This window comes from Vollenhovia emeryi, unplaced genomic scaffold (assembly GCF_000949405.1).
Source record: "Vollenhovia emeryi isolate VEMERY1.0 unplaced genomic scaffold, V.emery_V1.0 DF939139.1, whole genome shotgun sequence".
NCBI classification, from domain to species: domain Eukaryota; kingdom Metazoa; phylum Arthropoda; class Insecta; order Hymenoptera; family Formicidae; genus Vollenhovia; species Vollenhovia emeryi.
In genome coordinates this window covers 592,799-611,421 of record NW_011967227.1, presented here as the reverse complement: position 1 = coordinate 611,421, position 18,623 = coordinate 592,799, and the positions used below count along the sequence as shown (strand labels likewise).

Here is an 18,623-nt window from a genome sequence, read left to right as displayed (position 1 = left end):
GCCATTCTTATCTCGTTAGAAGCGCTGAAATCTTAGCTTTCCAACGAGACCAGGATCATCTTCCTACGATTTTTCTGTGCGAAGTTACTGACGATTATATCGACTCGCGATCTTAATCCTCATTCAGTAACAGCAGACGGCGCGTATATGCGGCGTCTCGCGCGGCGATGTTTACTACCGAACGCCGTAAGTTTAAATGCCAGTTTTTTGGGGACGTAGTACTCTGGCGTTACGTGCGTAAAACTCGCGCGCTTTCTCATATGAATGGTGCGCGCGCGCCCGATTTTTAAAACGCTGTAACTCTGCGAAAAATCGACGTAGCGACACGAACCAAAAACCAATCTTCTTCGTTTCGCATCCCGCAGATGTCTACGCTGAATACGTATGCCCTTATCATGAAACTTACACAAATGGAAAAAAAATTAAAATTCTGAAATATAATTTATACGTGTAACTGCTAAATATAAAAATTGGCTGACAAACTATATTAGATTGTATAGCAAGATTGCCCAGTAGAATTGTAATATTAAATATCGAATAAAGGTTAATGTAACGCCAATGTTACGTATCAATAATTGCACGGTATTGCATTTACATTATTTCCAAATACTACGCTAATACTTTGTGCTATCCGGGCTTTATCGACACTTTATATTATAATTCAACTACAGATTTAATATTTTTATTTTCATTGCAAGAAAGTATAACTGCACTGTAACGATTCGTTACTTTCGAAGTAACTGTAACGCGTTACTTTTCAGAATTAGTAACTTGTAACTGTAACTAGTTACATTTTTAGCGAAAAAACTGTAACTGTAACTAGATACTTTTATAAAGTAACTTTCCCAACCCTGCATATAATCACTAAATGCAGCTTTTACTGTTATACAGTAAACATGGCATTGTGTTTATAGTAACGTGTCGTAATCTATCAGTAATCTATCACATTAACAATTGACATACTTGACAGCTCGTATTTTCTTTTCTCTTTAATAGTCCGTTTTTTTTCTAAAACTTCAAAGAATATAATTAATTTCTTTAAATTATCCTAAATCAATTAAACTCTGTTGAACTCTTTCATTTTTAAATTAGAAGTCATCAAAATCTTAGACTAAGGTTTAATTATAAATATATTTAAACGCTGACATTTGAAATATGAAAAAAATTAATCTTTTATCTAAAAAAGGTTAAATCTAAATTCTAGATTAGTTTTAAAGTATATTTAGATTTGTAATAATTATTGGTATACATCATATTATTAAAACAATTACTTCTCTAATTTTGTGTCTGATCTCTGTGTCGGAAGAGACTTGAGGTAGGAAGTCCCGTTTAGCTTAACGAATTCTCTAACTAGCCCTGGTAGTGCAGCTTCAAGGAACAGCTGTTTAATATAGTGTTCTCAAGCCTTCACATGAAAGTTCAGCGAAGCCTTTCAAATTCGCATATCGGCGTTACGTGTTGTTTCCAATTTGCCCACGTATAAAAGCACATCATAATCCGAAAGTGTATGAGATCGTGTGACACATAACGTAAGAGGAACCGATCCGATTTTACGGCGCCGAAGAGAACAAGGACAAGAGACGGATTTGCATCGAAATGGGCAAGAGATCTTACTTTCTAGCACGACGGAAAAAGCACGACTTTCTCACGCGGCAAATAAAATGAGACGTTATTCAAAGAGTTAAAAAGATGATACAGGGATCTCGTTATTAGGTTATTGAGCCATCTCGAAGAACCTTCTGGTTCAATGCGCTAATCGAGCAACCATGAAAATTGCTTCGAGAGCATCGAAGTAATTTTACGTCCTGTTCACGTAATCATTAAAAAGAAATTGATTATTCAGTTTTGAAACAGTAAAATTATGCATTACATAAGAATGAAAAGATTATGCAAGAATTGTCTTATATTAAGCAATAAACTAGATCAACTGGGGAAATTTAAGTAAGACACAATGATATATTTGTCTTGTTACAAATATTACAGTTACAGCTGCATTAGTAATTTCTATCACAAGAGATGCTAACTTTCTATTGGCGCAATTTAATCTGACTAGAATATTAAAGTCAAATATTGAAGTTAGAAACCCCGAGATTATTATTGACTGTAAATAAGCAGTTACATCATTATTTCGCATTTTGCTTTTTGCAAGCCATTAATGTGCTCGAAATTCTAGCCGAGATATTTATTTTCAAGATGAGGTGCATTTTTCTACTACAATGATTTACAAAGATATCGTGCCGGAGGGGATGCATGGAAACATAATTCTGCGAACTAGTAACTGCGTTTCCAAGGAAACGCGAAAGTATTTCACTTTGTGAAAATGTCAAAAAATTAAAAGTTGTTATACTGGGTAGCGCATAAATATAAAACCGGCTCCAAACACAAAATACAATTACAAGAGAGTATTCTGGCCCGGTTCTATGTGCGTCACTATCTGCATAAGAAAAAAACTGTTGTCGAACAACATCAGTATATTTTTACTGCTACATATAAAACGATAAAAACCGAGGAAGATCGCTAATCAAAATGCTAAAGAAGAATAGCTAATTATGGATATAACATTAAATGCAAGAACTAGTCGAAAAGAATTTTATAATATCTTGTAATGTGCTGTATCTTATTTGTGTAATTATTTTTTTAATAACTGCTATATAAGGAGACTTCAACAGTTATTATAATTAACTCGCTACTGCATGATTGTTTCCAATAAAATGCCGCGTAACACGTTTTTGTAGTATAACTCGTTAAGTTTCATCGAAGCGAATACGTCTTTTATAAGCACGAGATGGGAAAATACTTTCATACTTTTGCGGAAAGTGTCGAGATGATCATTACGAGCGCGATGAATGGCCAGTCGGCGTGTTTCACGGAGTGCTATTCTCGCCAAGTTTAATTAATTTCAATGCTTGAGGAACATGACTAAGTAACATTAAGTATGCGGAAATGTTCTCAGCTACTTTTCCCACCATTGAAAAGCCGCGCGAAGCATGTCGGAGATAGAAAATAATTTGGAATTTCGGAAAACAGTGAAAACTGCTGGTTCATATTTCTGTAATTAGAAACAAGACTCTGTCTTGTCAGCTAATCTGACAAATTACTTTTTCATTTTCAAGTTCGTAGTATTACTTTGTTAGAACATAATTTCTCTGATATTATAATGTTATTATGTTTAAAAAAGTATTCGATTCAAAATTAAAGATATTTAATTTCTGCAATTTTAAAAGATATTTTTCGATTTTTCATAGTTTCTAAAAATATTAACAAAATTTTAAAATATTAAAATTATACATTGAGAGATGTAAAAACTTTATTATTAACATTTCTTAATAAAAATATATTTTAAAAGTATAAAAAATAAATATTTATAATTAGATTTTGAATCAAATAACTTTTTTTTAAAGTGATGTGCAAACATACGCATTTCGTAACCAAACTGTTTCGCGAAATTTGTGAGTTTTTTTTAACACAGTGACAGTTTTTGTTATACACTATTCATAGTTATAACTGGAAGAAGAGAACAAAAATGCGGGAAAATTGTTTCGCTTCTGCACATGTAAATGCAATACACATCAATTTGCTTTCCCTCCCTTCCGCCTCTTCTTCCTCCTCTCTCTCTCTCTCTCTCTCTCTCTCTCTCTCTCTCTCTTGTTCTCTCTACGATTCTAACATAGGAGTAGTTCCTCTGATTTGCAGAATGGTTCAATCATTTCAACTTAGGTAAGCCGTTTGTTCCCTGTTCCCACGAAACTTTAACAGACCACAGTGATTAACGTAGCGTTTCGTAACAATTTCATCAGCGATTGGTTTGTATGGTTTTGACGTTTTAGCGGTACAACTATTAATTGCTTTATTAATTGAAACAGTAACTTCCGCATAGATGTAATTGTTAGAAAGTGTTGAGAAAAGACCAATTATTACTTTCCTTAAATTTGTGGAATTAAACATGGAACTATTGTACTAAATCGCCGCCAATACGTAGTGCCAATAGCACAATCTGCATTAATTGTTGATGCATTTTAATGCCATGAAAAATAAGTTCACAAAATCGAATTTTTATTAAAGAAATTTAAATATATATTTTACATTATATCGTAAAGATTCTTTTTAATTAATATATTTTTAAAATAACAATATTATATCCAATTCACGGTCGATTAATAAATGTAGCGCACAAGATATTGATTTACTTGATAGAAATTGCGCGGGTCCATGAACCCGGTATCCTTGAAAAGTCTATAAAGAATCGTCCGGATCTCAAGGACACTGACTCTTGAAAAACTTGGCGCTTTGGTTGGTCGGTCTGTTGCAGCTATATAAACATCTCACATGCCAACATCCGCTCAGAAAGCAGAGCGTCAAAAGCAGTTTTCCTGGAAATAACTTTTGCGTTGTCGCTTCTTTTTTTGTTGTTAATTTTCTCTGCTCTATTGTAAAATAATAATTAATTTTTAAAGGCTTCTAATTATTATCAAAATCTTACTATTATTAAGAATTATTAAAGAAACTGATGTTTCCGATTAGAGAAATATGATTTTTACTCATATCGATAGGTTGTAAAGACTGAACGAAATCACATTTTTCGAAATCATTATAAAACATTTTTCAATTAACGTATGAGGCAGAATTCGCTAAGAAACAATTCAATTTTCAGTCGGTCATCTTAACCGCACGTCCGTTCCGGTCTTTTTAACGCCAATTGAATACAAGATTATCAGTTATATTAATAGCGAGAGATGCATGTGCACTTTCCGCTATCATTCAGGGGATTACGAAACCGTGGCCACCGATGCGAAACCGGAGCTTACGAAACCATACGGAATAACCAAATGCTTCGGGCCTCGAGTAAGCGCGATGATTTACAAATAGCCGGTACAATCTGAAGTAAACTGAAACGCGTGCGGGAGAAACCAGAGATGAACGGGTAGCCTCGTCGCAGTATATACAAGATGAAGTAAGAGATGCGGCGGAGAAAGAAGCCCGGGGCCGAGCCGAGGTGCGGTAGCCCTCGAGAGCGTGTTCTTTATCGCGCAAGAAGCTGTGAAATAGGAACAAAGGGGTTCTCCCGCGGCGAGTTCTCCTCCAAATCGAAACACTCGAGAGCGGGGAAGAGGAGAGCTGCCGGGAAAGAATGAGGCCTCCCAGCCGAGATTATTCATATATTTCCTTTATCTTTCTCTGCCTTGTCCTCGTCTCAAGTGCCACCTGTATTAAGGCGCGAGCCCTCGAGGGCTTAGAATCGCGTTCGCATAGAGACACCTTCATTTCCTTATTACAAGGGAATGTCAAGAAAGAGATTACTACGATTCTCTAATGGAACCTGCTTACTTAACTGTTAACCGTTCGCAAGTCATGTTGCCTCTTGCCGTATCGCACGTTTCAATTTTTTTATCGTCAATTCTAATCTTCACGTCAATGAAATGTGAAGTCCTTATTTCGCGGTTATCAAAACGTTGGAGTTTAGCTCTGACAGCATCGCCATTAGCCGTCGTGAAGAGACGTATATTTGCCATAAACTAATATTGAAATTGTTGTCACTTCCTTTTTAATCATACGTTACGTGCGCGAAAATTTGTATGGGAAATATATCGAATCGTATTATGCGTCGAAACGCATAAATTCGCTTTCATTTTGAGCGCAAGGCGCTAAACAAGGGCCTCAATGGAACCTGTTTTACCTCATGAATGATTGAACGTTGCCGAGAACTCGATTCGCCACATTGTCAATAAATCCTGCAACGACTACAATTATTTTTCTGCAACGTCGTTGGGGAAGGTTAAAATTAGACGGCAGTTTGTTCACCCTCGAAAGGGCTAGCCCGTCTCGCGGGACGCGATTTCGCTGTAGTCGATAGGAGGCCTGTCATGCTCGACTTGCCTTGAAACGCATATGCGTACACTTCACCTTTCGCGTAGGAAGCTGCCCGCTGTGAATTCTTCGTAGAGTGCGAATGGAATGCATTTAACTACTCACGAGTGACTTCTCGCATGTTGTTGCTCGAACCACGTTGTAGGGAAGAATCTCATTCAGTCGCACTTAAACCATTCGGCCGATACGCGATATATATCTAATTGCCGGAAAGAGTGGCTGTAGTTGTAGTTACGGACAAGTTGGCACCGAAGGATTAGATAGAGGAAAAGCTGACATGCAAAATTTATAGTATTATCTATCGCGAGCGTTCAATATCGTAACGTTGGTATGTGCGATCAACTCTAACGTTATGTTTAATTGTAAGATATTAATCATCTACTCCGAGTATCGCAGACCGGCAAAAATTACACTTCACTTTACACTCCCGGATTATTCTTATCTCTATTATGCTTAAAAGTCTCAAGAGATAGCTTTGACTTCCGTTAGATAATTGAAATCGTGCGTTGGAAAAAAAGTTTCCACTACCGTAGCTAATCGTGGTTTGCTAAAAATATTTGGCTGCCATAACTATAAATCTCTAAAGCACAGCAAACGGTTTGCTGTCGCACCTAATAGGCACAGTAGCAAAATACTTAGCTATCGCAATTAAATATTAGCTGTACACATTTCACAACTGAAATTTAGTTATCACGTGCGCTTTTTGGCTGTGGCAACTACACTTTTTTCCGTGTAATGTACGGCTCGAATACGATATTTTATTTGTTCAGTTCAGTTTGCACTGTGGGATAAGTCTGGATAAAAGAATGCGGACGGTCGGTTTGTATTTTTTCGTAATTTGCATTATCTTCCACGTACGCATAATAATCCCCAGCGCTTTACACAAATTGACACGGTCCCCACATAAGTTAATGCCAAGCTCATTATCACTCGGATTCTTTCCTGGTCTTAATGAGAGCACTCATCGGTCTCTTTTTCATTTTTTTGTGCCGCTAGTTTCCATCCTGACAACTCACGGCATGTCATTATTTATTAGTTTCGAAATTGGTGTCGCAATAATTTTATAGAAATATCATTAGAGAACAAGCATCTGTTTGAAGCTTTCAATTCTTCATGCAATAGAAAATTATGCAATATATATTTGTGTGTTCTGGATGTGCGTCTGAATGTCTCACAACGTTTTGTTCCGATGGAAATGAGCCAATTTTATCTACTTAGATAAATACAGCTCGATAGACTTTGCCTGGCCTTAATTTTTTCATACAATATTTTATGTCACTCTTCAGAAACAATCTTTCGCGTTTTACGTCGACGTAGTTTTTATCGGAATGACACGTTTGTGCCATAATCAATGTCTCTGCTCGAACGAATGGACCGAAGAAAGGGCAAGCCGCCGCGGCGGTCGCGTTTGTCGGGTTTTAAGGCAAGAAATCGCAAATGTGGTTACCTATAATCATCTGTAATCGCGGAAGGAAAGGAGAGAGTAAGATAGGGACGGCTGTTAGTACGACCGGTTACACCACGATTGTCAGGTTCCTAGAAGGTGTAACAACGCTTGTCTGTGTGGCTTCGCTCACGCCATTCTCGCGCGATTCGATAAACGACAATTTACGATGTCTAAGGACGTTATTATTCATCGCGTGAATTTGACTAAAACCGGAGAAAAGAAAAAGAAAGATTTTTACATTATTAAATCTAAATTATGATTAAATTATTTTGAAGTATAAAATGCGCAGGTAAAATTCGAGAGAGCAGCGTTCACGTTAAACAGGAAACAAGAATAAAGCATATAAAGTTACATCATCCATTGCTTCAGAGATTTATCTACGCGTTATGAATCTCACAATTATAATATAAATGATCATTATATTGAAATTTTATATTCATTATATTGTGCTACATTTAAATACTTTTGCATTGGACGCTTCTGATACGAATTCTATTTTAATATTAAATATTGTACAAGAATAATCGGATCGTATACCAAAATATTCCCCATTTACGACTAAAGTTTAACAAACGAAGCAATGAAATTTATCCATCTTTGAAGTATTTTGCAAGGTGTTTGTCTCGTCTCACAGTATATAGAGGAAAGTCCCCTATTATGAAATAGGATTCTAATAAGAGATAGCGGGGTGTCTGTTAAATTAATAGACATCATCAGTTGATTTCACCATGAATTTATTGGCCTTGGAGCGAAATCTGTTTAGTGGAAAATTTATTGTTAGGTTGTGTAATCGTTGCGAAAAAGATTTGTGATTAACGGGTGTTGAAAGCCTGCTATCTCATATTAGAAACCTATCTCATACTAGAGGACTTTACTCTACACGTATATACGCATATGTCAACGTTTTATTTTAAACTTAACTTCGAACTTTTTCTTTAAATTTTGTCTTTAACGCGAATAAATTTGCATGAATTCATTCTCGTGGCGTGCAATATAAAGAGAAAAAAAGGAAGATAGTCGTGAAAGTTTCGCACAGTCGAGCAGAACGACTCCGCCAGAACACGAATAGCGTTGCAGTTAATTGTCTCGCGGCTTCTCAGGTTTCGTTACTCTTGCCTCGCGATATTTCCGACATATCCTTAAAATCTATTTTTACCTTTAATTGTATTAATTAATAAGAATGACCCGCGCTCCCACGATTGTACGCTTTACGCATTGGACAAGTACACTCTTTCTCTCTTATGTTAATGTATTTTAATTACTCCCGCAATAAATGGCAGTACCTTCCTGTTTACAACACAGTCTCCGTCGAAAGTCAACTTTATGCAGTAACTGTGAGAATTATAGATCGCCGGATCACTTGGTTTTCAATTTACCCTCGCAATTAAGATTTGATACTATTGCGTTTAAATTAATTTCTTCGTAGGTAAATGAAGCTTTACTTTAATGAGCAGCTTTATTAATTTTTTGAAACTTTAAACCTCTGTCATGTTAGATTCAATTACAAAGCAGAAATTTCTTAATAGACAACGCATTCACTATAAAACGAATATGCGATCAACGTAAAAATGTTGCACTTGTAATTAAATCATACTGGTATTCGCCGCTTGTAATTAGTTCATAAATGCAGACGAGTACTTTGGAATCTCGTCTTGGCAACGTCAGCGAGACTCGTGAGGCTCGTAATCAGCGTTTCTCCCTCGGTTAGGTATTCACGTAAGATTCGCTACTGATAGAAACTTGGAGTGGAAAGACGAAAGACAAGAGGGAATTTGCGATTTACTCGATAGGCTTCGGGCAAACAACGTGATCCTACAGGCAAACGCGAAAGGAGGAAAACCCTGCGGGACAAACACGTCCCAACGAGAGAATGTTCATGAAAATACATTCGGAGAAAAGGGAAGCCCTATCCGATGTAGATGCAGGGACGACGTTTACATGCTGCTTCAATTGTTATGTGTCAACACGTACTGTTCAACTACTGCTTTCCAACTCAAGATCAAAAATCGCATTTTTCTATAAAGTGTCGTTTGCCGTATTTGTTACGATTTACCGAGGAAATTAAATTATGAATAAAAATATTCTTTAAAAAGCACTACTTTGATTTTTTATTATCATAACATTTGGATTGCATCTGGGATGTTTCAAAGTATCTACTGAACGTTAAAATATCATTTTCTACTTGTTTAGCTCTTTAACAATACTGAAATATTTAAAAAATATACGTATAGAGATTTACTGACTTAATACTAACATACGACTCAAGTATCGTTTGCATGAAAACTAAGTTAAGATAGAAAAAATAGTTTTACTACATCCAGAAGAAAGTTTGCTTGAAAGTTTGTTTAAATTTTGACCTTACTAGACGTATATTTAAGTACAAAGAAATGATTTCTTTACCTTAACCAACATTTTATTTGAACAAGACTGCAATTTCTAAGAGAATTCATATCTATTTCTTTAAATCTAGCAAATGTTTTAGTAAAAGTAAATAAAACCTTAGCAGATTCAAAACATAATTTCAACGTATCCTATTCGTTTAACCTAACCAAATCTTTTTACTGGGTGTAGATATATTTTCGCCAACACATTAGCCATTCTAATTCTGGCTTCAATAACATCCCTTTATTCGTTGAATCGTTAACTGCCGTTTACACAAGCGTGACGTAAATTCTCTTAATACGTCAGCTAATAAAATATTTCATCTTTTATTCCCCGTTTTAATTATAGCGATGAGTCATACTTGTAAAATATTTCTCGGGGTGTTACAGAATAAAGTAAGACGGTGGACATTAGTTTTACTGTCAGGATTCTAAAATCAATGCGTACTATCGGTTTTGCTTCGAACACATCAAGACGTAATTGCGTTTACTGGAATAGTTCATCAGATACGTGACCAATGAATGGAAGATTAATTTACTCGTAATACTGTAACTCTCCCTTAATTGGCGTTTAACACGTAAACTGCGTATCGAGATAACGCATCCACCCGACAAACTGCTGCGTAAGGGCGAAGATCACGTTTGAAGCTGATACCGGGGGTATTGCGCAATTGGCCGCATACGACACGTCCCAGGGCAGCAACGTAAGACGGTAATCGCCGGCATCTCACCACGTTTTAGCGGGATGCTTCGCCGACGGCGTACTATTTTAAAGCTGTGATTTTTAGAAATATAGGTCAACAACGTATTCGCGCCGTCGTCTGCAACCTCGCGTCGACGATGGTGCGTTGCACGAGATACGATCTTCCTTTCTTTCTTCCGCACTTTATTTATTATATTACGAAGTGTGCTAATTTGAGCGTTGCGTTTTTCTCACACTTGAGAATACATTTGAGCTGTAAGCAACATTTCTCAGTATTTTTGCTTTATTTTCATTCACATAGCGGAGGAGCAGGTGGAAAGACACGCAATCATTGTGTTAACTCAACGTATCTTAAATATAAATCTCAAGTTAAATGTGCATTCGAAATTATTTGCTTGCTATATCACCGAATGAACGTTATATCATTGGCAAAAGTAGCGCCGATTTTATCTCGTGATAACTTTTTAAGTTTTAAGAATGGCTACTGGAGAATTTATCTTGGCGGTCAATTTCGCTCAACTGCTCAAACTCAACGCAGAGTATATAAGTGAGAGGTACACAGTGTGACGTATTTACATTCGCAAATATTGAAATAATTGATTTGAAAAATGATCAGTAATAAATCTATTAATTCTTATCGAACCACTTGCTTCTCGAGAAGCGACAAGCGGATAGTAGATCTTTGAATAACACCGTACGAGAGGTATCGGGAAAAAAATAGACTTGGCTCCAACATTTAGAACATCTTTAAAACACCAATTGTTTGTATCGCTCTCACTCTCGTCTCATTTTACGTAAACGTGCGTGTTCCCTGGCGTACAGTTATTCCCCGCTGGCAACGTGCCGCGCTGGACCTGGCGGATCTTAATCTCGTGAAAGAAGGAAGCGACCTAAAAAAAGAACGCGCCGGAAGAAAGTCGTCGTTCTCATCGGGGTTACTTACCTCCGGCAATTTATCGCCGGTCGATTCGGCTCGTTCAGCTATTAGGGGGGGGGGGACGCGTGATCGCACGGGATTTATGTCGACCGCCGCGATCGTTCGGCTGTTACATCTTTACGGGTCTTTTCGGCGGCGGAGGATTTAACAAGGTCGACAACGGGGATCTGGGAAATTCGAGGTCCGTAAAGAATTTGATTTGATCGGGTCGCGAACTTCCACTGGCACGGCGCTTCTTGTCGACCCTGCGATTCCCCGTTTCTTCATGCGCGACGCGCGTCGCATCGTCAAAACTAGGGATGCGCCAACTTGTTGCTTCTACGAGTTCAGCGTATTACTGTGATTTCTTTTTGATAAAGCACGCGTGAATACGAATGGAATTAAATTTTCGAAATTACGAAACTAGGACAGTAAAAGAAGAGCGGACAAACAATTGAAGCCGTTACTAAATAGTAGGAAATGTAGGAAAATTAATAAAGGACACAACTGGCAAATTCAAATTAGAGAAATTTATTGCGAAAAGTATTACCTCAGCCAGGGTTTGAACCTCCCTACACTCTAGGCGGGCGTCTCACCAATTTGACCACTGAGACATGTAAAAAAAAAAACTTTCTTGCCCTGGCTGTGGTAATATTCTCTAATTTAAATTTACCAGTTGCGTCGTTTATTAATTTTCCTACACAGGTTAATTATTTACTGGCGACAATAAGTCTTCGTTCTTGTTATTACTAAATAAGGTTAAACACATACGTAGTAAAATTTGTAAGTATAATTACACTAAAAAAATGTATGGTGCAATAAATTTTCAATAAAACTGCCATAAAATTCTTCGAAATGGCATGTTGTCCCGCGATTTTCAGGATAAATTTTAAGAGAAAATTCTCTTCGTGCATATTTCCAATTTTGTTGGAACTTTATTTCTTCTTAAGACCGCGGGAACAAATCAATAAGCAAGAAAATACCAAGGCTAACAATTATTTTTAGAAGAAACAAAAATGTTTTTATGCTATTTACTTTTCAGATTTTATTTATAGTTCTGATATTTTAAGATGATACATAAACGAAGAGCTTATATATTCGGTGAAAACTACCCGATTCTAAACCAAGCGATTATCATCTCTCGCGTATGGAAACGGCGCGTATGTGGACCAACTGATCCGCAGATAAATTTAGCAGATTAGCCGCATTAGCCCGGATTGTTGGTCTGTAATACTCCTACACGTGCATTGAACTTCTTCTCCGAAAACCTGGATCTTTCAATGAAAGAAACCGTTCATTCTGATTGACGAAAAATCAATGCATCGAACTTGATTGCACCATCGCATTTAAGAGGGACATTTTCTTTTAAAGACATAGTTTTCCTCTGATAACAAAATAGCTTTTATGTTAACTGTTATGTAACTTGTTCGAAAACTTTTAGATTTCTCAATTAAAAAGACAATGAAAATTTCTATGTATATATAAAATATTTTCTTTTACATACGTTCTGTCAATTCTGTGTATATTTCCGGTGTTAATATAAATTTTGACATATAAAAATTAGATGACGAGCGGACATAAAAAATATACTTGTTGCATACATAATATACCTATATCACAATTTGAAAAAAATTGTTTATTTTTTCCACTTAAGTAATTGCATCAAACAAATAAAAGTTTTTTTTATAAGAGCACTTCTTCGTGTTTTAACGTAAAAATATATGTACATGTAAAATAAATACAAATAAATAATGTATAAAATTTACGATTTGTACACGAAAAGAATTTTCTTTTAAAATTTATCCTGAAAATCATGTAATCGATGGCAATATCTCGGCATTTCGAAGAATTTTATACGAGTTTTTTTAAATTTTCTCACATACTTATGTTACTTCCCAACCCTGTTGTATATTGAAAATATTACACGTATGTCCCTACTTATTTATTGTTGGAGTTCCTTTCATCACGAAGAATTTCAAGAGTTCTTTCTCCGTTCATATACAATTTTCGCGCGTGCTCGCAATAAAAGTCGCGAGCTCGTCGAAGAGCGTTTGCGTTTTGCCGACTTTATTCCGCTGCGGATGCGGCTCTTGAATGGACGGTGGTTACGCGAAAACCGGCTAACGATCGTCATTGGCGCGGTAATAATTTCCGCGGCGCGATTACTACCGCGGCCGGCCGCGTGCACGCAAAACAGACGCGTTTCTCAACGCAACTTTGCTACCTGTGTTACAGCTCGATGACACGGCGCTCCAGCTGTACAAGGGCGGCGATTATGGCTCTTACCTGGACCTCGAGGCTTCCATCAACGAGCAACAGGAAGAGTTTGAGGGCTTTCACGAGGGTGAAAGGTAAGTGTCGCCAATAATCTATAATATATTGCCAATAGCGCCTGACAAACTTTCAAAAAATAATCACCGATCTTCAACGTTACGGACCACGTATTTAAAAAATGCAGCTCACAACTCGCGCTTATATTCGCAAAATTTTACTTTTACTCTTGGAAGTTTTACGATTCTTTCCGAGGTATTTTAGATTTGTGGTATACGGATACTTATTTTTGACTTTCCCACTGGAGAGGAGTTTCCGCGTAATTTACTTCAACTGCACGTAATGATAGCGGCCATTTGTGCCCGCTTAATTGCACCCTGGGACAGTTGTTTTCTTGCATGCCACCAGAAGTTGGTCCTGTTGGGATAGACCTTGTGTCTTTACGAGCCCCTCGCGGTTGGACCCTGGGTAATTACACAGTGGACAGCTGTAGAGTCATAGTGGACGGCAGATAGAACATAGAGTCGCCGGCATAATGAAGGATATTTAGATGAGAAGAGGATAGTGCGCGCCTCCCTGGCACAATCGCAGCGGGGAGATTCGCGAAAGGAGAGCCAATGGCCACTTTAGGTCAACTGCCTCTTGTTAAATGAAAGCCCACCACGAAATGTGGCAAAATACGTCGAGAAAAGTCGCGCGAAAAGCCTCTACAGAGTCGAGTAATTAGTACGCTCGGTTTGCGATCGCAAAGTGCGCGTTCGCGTCGGGGTAATTTTCTTCTAAACATTCTGCATTCAGCAGTAAGGAATAGCCCGCAGACTGAATTTAAACGCAAGCCTTCGCGATAAAACAAAGGAATAGCCTGCGCCGAGCACGAGTCATTTTGCGAACGATCGTTAAAGTGTTTTCGCTCGTGGAGGAAAAGTTTTTAATTGAAATACTGCAACGGAATGTAATTTGACTGCACATACACACACGAGGTAAATTTAAAAGTTACGTCTTTCGTTAAATACACTGGTTTAAATAACGTAAAGGTTGCGGCAATCACATCATCAGAGCAATGATTTAATGATCGTCTAGTGAAAAATTTAAACACTTATTTAAACCGCTGGAAATAGAATTTTTTAATTAGATCCTATTTTCCATAGAATAATATTTCAACAGGTAGTGAAGTGATTTCACTGCTTTCGTTCAATCCTAATAATAAGCAATTAAAATCTCAAGCACGTGCTTTTTGAAGCATCGTTTTAAAGTATTCTGTTTGTGTATTTAGTGGTGAGATATTCCACTGTGCAATATACGAGAAACCAGGCGCTGGTTTCCGTCGTTGAGAATGCACCGCGGCTGCAGCAGTATATTTGCGGTTTGCGTATCGAATTCACGTTAACGCCGTGAAGGCTAACCGTGCTCGTTGTGTATTAACGCAGGTAAACTCCCTAGAGAAGGCGAGGCATGTACGGTGTTAAATTTAGTTCCCCTTTGAGAGCCTCGAGATCCGTGTCTTTTCGGGGACTTTCCATTCTCCTCGAACCCGCGCAATTGTTCACCCGCATCAAATATGCGATGGCGGCGAACAATGACGCCGGGAAACGCGGAAGCACGCTATTTTTATTTTCTCATCATTTTTTCTTTCCATGCGAGGAGATACCTAGCGGTCCATGGAAAATTCGCTTATCAATTCTGCTTTGATCTCGAAAATGGTAAGATAAAAATAGAAGAACAATTCCGCTAATAATATGTAGTTATTTTGACAGATTTTACACCTCTGACTTTATCTTATTTTATCTCAATTGTCATATGGGTTCTTAATATCTTACCATATATACACGTCGTAGCGTAAATTTTAGCTCTGATTTTAATATCAGACATGGACAACTTTTATGAGATTCAAATCTCACCGATTTATTTCAAAGCTGATGATAAGTCTCTCTTCATTTTTGCGCTTCTCAATTTTATACGATTATTAATTCCAGCTGCAGGGAAAAGAGGATAGATTGCTTTGTACTACGTACATAGAAAGAATTATATGTTATTTATTTATAAAAGAAAAGTTTTAGATGCACGTTGTCGAATATCTGAATTGAGATTTAAAATGAACTTTCGATCTAAATCAATCGATTTTCCCAGCCGAATAGAGCGTTACGCGTGACGTAGTCGCATACATCGCACTCTTCATTTTCACGGCGATCAAGACTGAAATGGTCCCGTGCATACGCACGTTGAAAACAAGATCGCTTCTAGTCCATTAATCGACGCTACTATGTCAGTGTGCACTCAACGCATCGCCTTCCATCGGATTGCATTTCGCCAGTGGTCGTGCGTTCAAAGGCACATTCGTGCGAAACGTCGAATAAACGCGGGGCCGCTGAATGAGAGGAAAGGCGAGGGAGCAGAGGAGGATTGGAATCGCTCGGACACGATTTGCGGAGACGAGGGGAGGGATGGGAGTTAAATAAATGTTTGCCCGCAGAGATATGCGTTCCAATATTTGAAACTCCGGAATTTCCGCGAACCGCAAAATGACATCATACGTTTACCGCACTCTCGTCCCTTTCTCCGCTCGTCCGTCTCTCGCGCGGTTCGATTTTTCTTTCTCTTCGGCACACACACACATGTCACGCACGCACATGTACGCCCCCAAGTTCATATAAGTTCTAGACACGCTTGTGCAGGATGGAACTAAACGAAAAATTTTCCCTGCCGTAAACGTAATGTCGACCATATCAAAGAACTTTATCGTGCAAATTGCGGTTGAGTTTAATCGGATTTTTATTAGAGGCAATTCAGAGGACGCTAATTCATAATACCATTTATCTACAATTTCATCGTGTGTCCAAATAAAATGATAATAATAGTAAATAGTATTTTTTTAATTAAGATACATTGTTTATTGTGTTTTTAATACGTTGCATTGTCGTTAAATTTAGATAAGTCACTCATTCACATCTTAAAGTAGTTGTTTCGCGACAGTAATGCTCAAAATTTTATTCCACATAGGAACCAGCACTCAATTATTACAATGATACATATTTGATGCAATATTGTTCTAAAGAAAATGCACTTGAGATTAGTACATAATATATGTAAAATAGATTCGAAAGATTATAGCTTGAGGGGCTCTTGCACTACACTCATGTCTACTACATAATTCTTCCAATTTTTCAGTTTTAACTGTTTATATTGTTGAAACGGAACGGTCAACAATTTTGATTTTTTTTTCAGTTATTCGTTCAATTTTACTTTACAACATATTTATTTCCCACACTCACCGTTAAACTTAAAAAATATCAAATGTGCCATCATTCGCGTTTGCAAACGCAAATATTAATATTTTAACGCATAATAATATGTGTAAATAATATTTCACGTGCAATAATATTACAACGAATTATATTGTTACGTGTAATAATATTTTTAACGTGTTTTACACGTAATATTTCGTGTAACATAGCAAACTTTAACATTTTTCTTTTAAACTTTGAGACGGTCAATTTTAATTTAATTTTTTTGTTAATTAGTCTATTAATTAGTCTTCTTCTGTACGTACCTGTTAATGTAAAGAATAAACTGTAAAAATTTGAAGCAATTTAACATAAATGATTTTACGAAATAACTACCTTAAATAATTAAGATGCATCATCGATCGGTATTTTCTATCAATATTAAAGTAGAGGATATTAGTAGCATTTAAAAGAGTAAGAGATCTGATTACAACATATGCTCTGACGCTTTTTAATAAAAGATCTTATCCTATCAATCTGTCCTACGCTATAGAATGCAGTTTATCTCTGAAGCTTTTTGAATCAGCGCAACAAAAGGCTCGTGCGAAGTTCTCCCGATGATAGATTTATAAAGCGATGACGATAAGATTTAGACTGATTGGTAATAATTTAAGATCCTCTTGAAATTTTTACGATTCTTTCGTTTCTGCGAAAAGTCATTTGTTTCCGGATCTGCTAATGGTGATCGTTCGTGGCGATCGCTCGAAAGTGTTAAATTACAGGGCTGTGCCCAGCTGCAGTCTCCATGGCGAATCGCCTGTCATTACAATAGCAAGCGTCGACAGGCAACTCCGTGCCACCCATGGTGGTTGATTTAGATCACGGGAAAATCATTTATGACAATTGTCCCCGCAACAATTATCTCGCGCAGTTAATACGAGAGATGCGCGTATGAAAATCGGCCAAATCAAAGGAACAATAAACGTAATAAGGTAGATTCCTCAAGATCGCGCAGATCCGGCATCTACGGTCGCACAAAAGAAAAAAAATAATGTCGCGGGAACTTGTCAGGTAGAAATATTTCGATCGAATTTATGTAACTTGTAGATGCAGAAAAAGGAGGAGGGTAGCCAGCTTTCGCGTGGGTAACGAATCGTTTATCTTTGCGGTAATGCCTGGCAACTGTTCGCCCACGCGCATGAGATACCGCCGCGTGCGTATTCGCGATATCTCTCACGCAGGCTGTTGCGCCTTGCGCGAAATTAATTTGCGTAGCTGCATCCTAGGCGGTCATCCGTGTCTCGCGCATAAAGAGGCGGGAAAAGTTCCGCGCGATAACAAATTGAAGAGGCATCCGGAAGAACGATACGAGCAGCTTTTTTGAATATTACATAAATCAATAAAATCGCTTGCTTGACGTGGTATTTATAATCGTAGCGATATGAAATTAGTGGAGAATCTTCCCCGACTAAACTGTAAATCATAATTAACCGACAAGTACTTTGTGTCTGTCACACATTGAAACGCATACCTTTTAGTATTACAACTTTTTTTTAAATCAATGATATGAAATCAACGACCTGCACTGGCCAATATTTTTGTTCAAAAAAACGACGTTTCGGTCCCAGATTTGGACCCTTTTCAAGTAACCTATTCACACAATTGTTAGTGATCTCAATATCGTTCGTTTGGCCAATATCGCTATGTTAGTAAGATATTAGTAAAAAAATGATTGCACTCTTTGGTTGAAGAGTGCAAAGTCAATTGAAGTTGCGTTGGTAAAAGTATCAAGAGACGTGTATTGGACGAGTTGGACAAT

At 37.4% G+C, this 18,623-nt stretch overlaps 1 protein-coding gene across 1 annotated transcript in view; it reads left to right on the top strand.

The window, feature by feature from the left end:
* LOC105567248 (FH1/FH2 domain-containing protein 3) overlaps positions 1-18,623 on the top strand; it is a 147,669-nt gene that overhangs the window by 36,504 nt on the left and 92,542 nt on the right. The window contains exon 2 of the mRNA XM_012021962.1: positions 13,548-13,663. Coding sequence (XP_011877352.1) covers positions 13,548-13,663 — 116 coding nt within the window. The remainder of the gene's footprint in view (positions 1-13,547; positions 13,664-18,623) is intronic.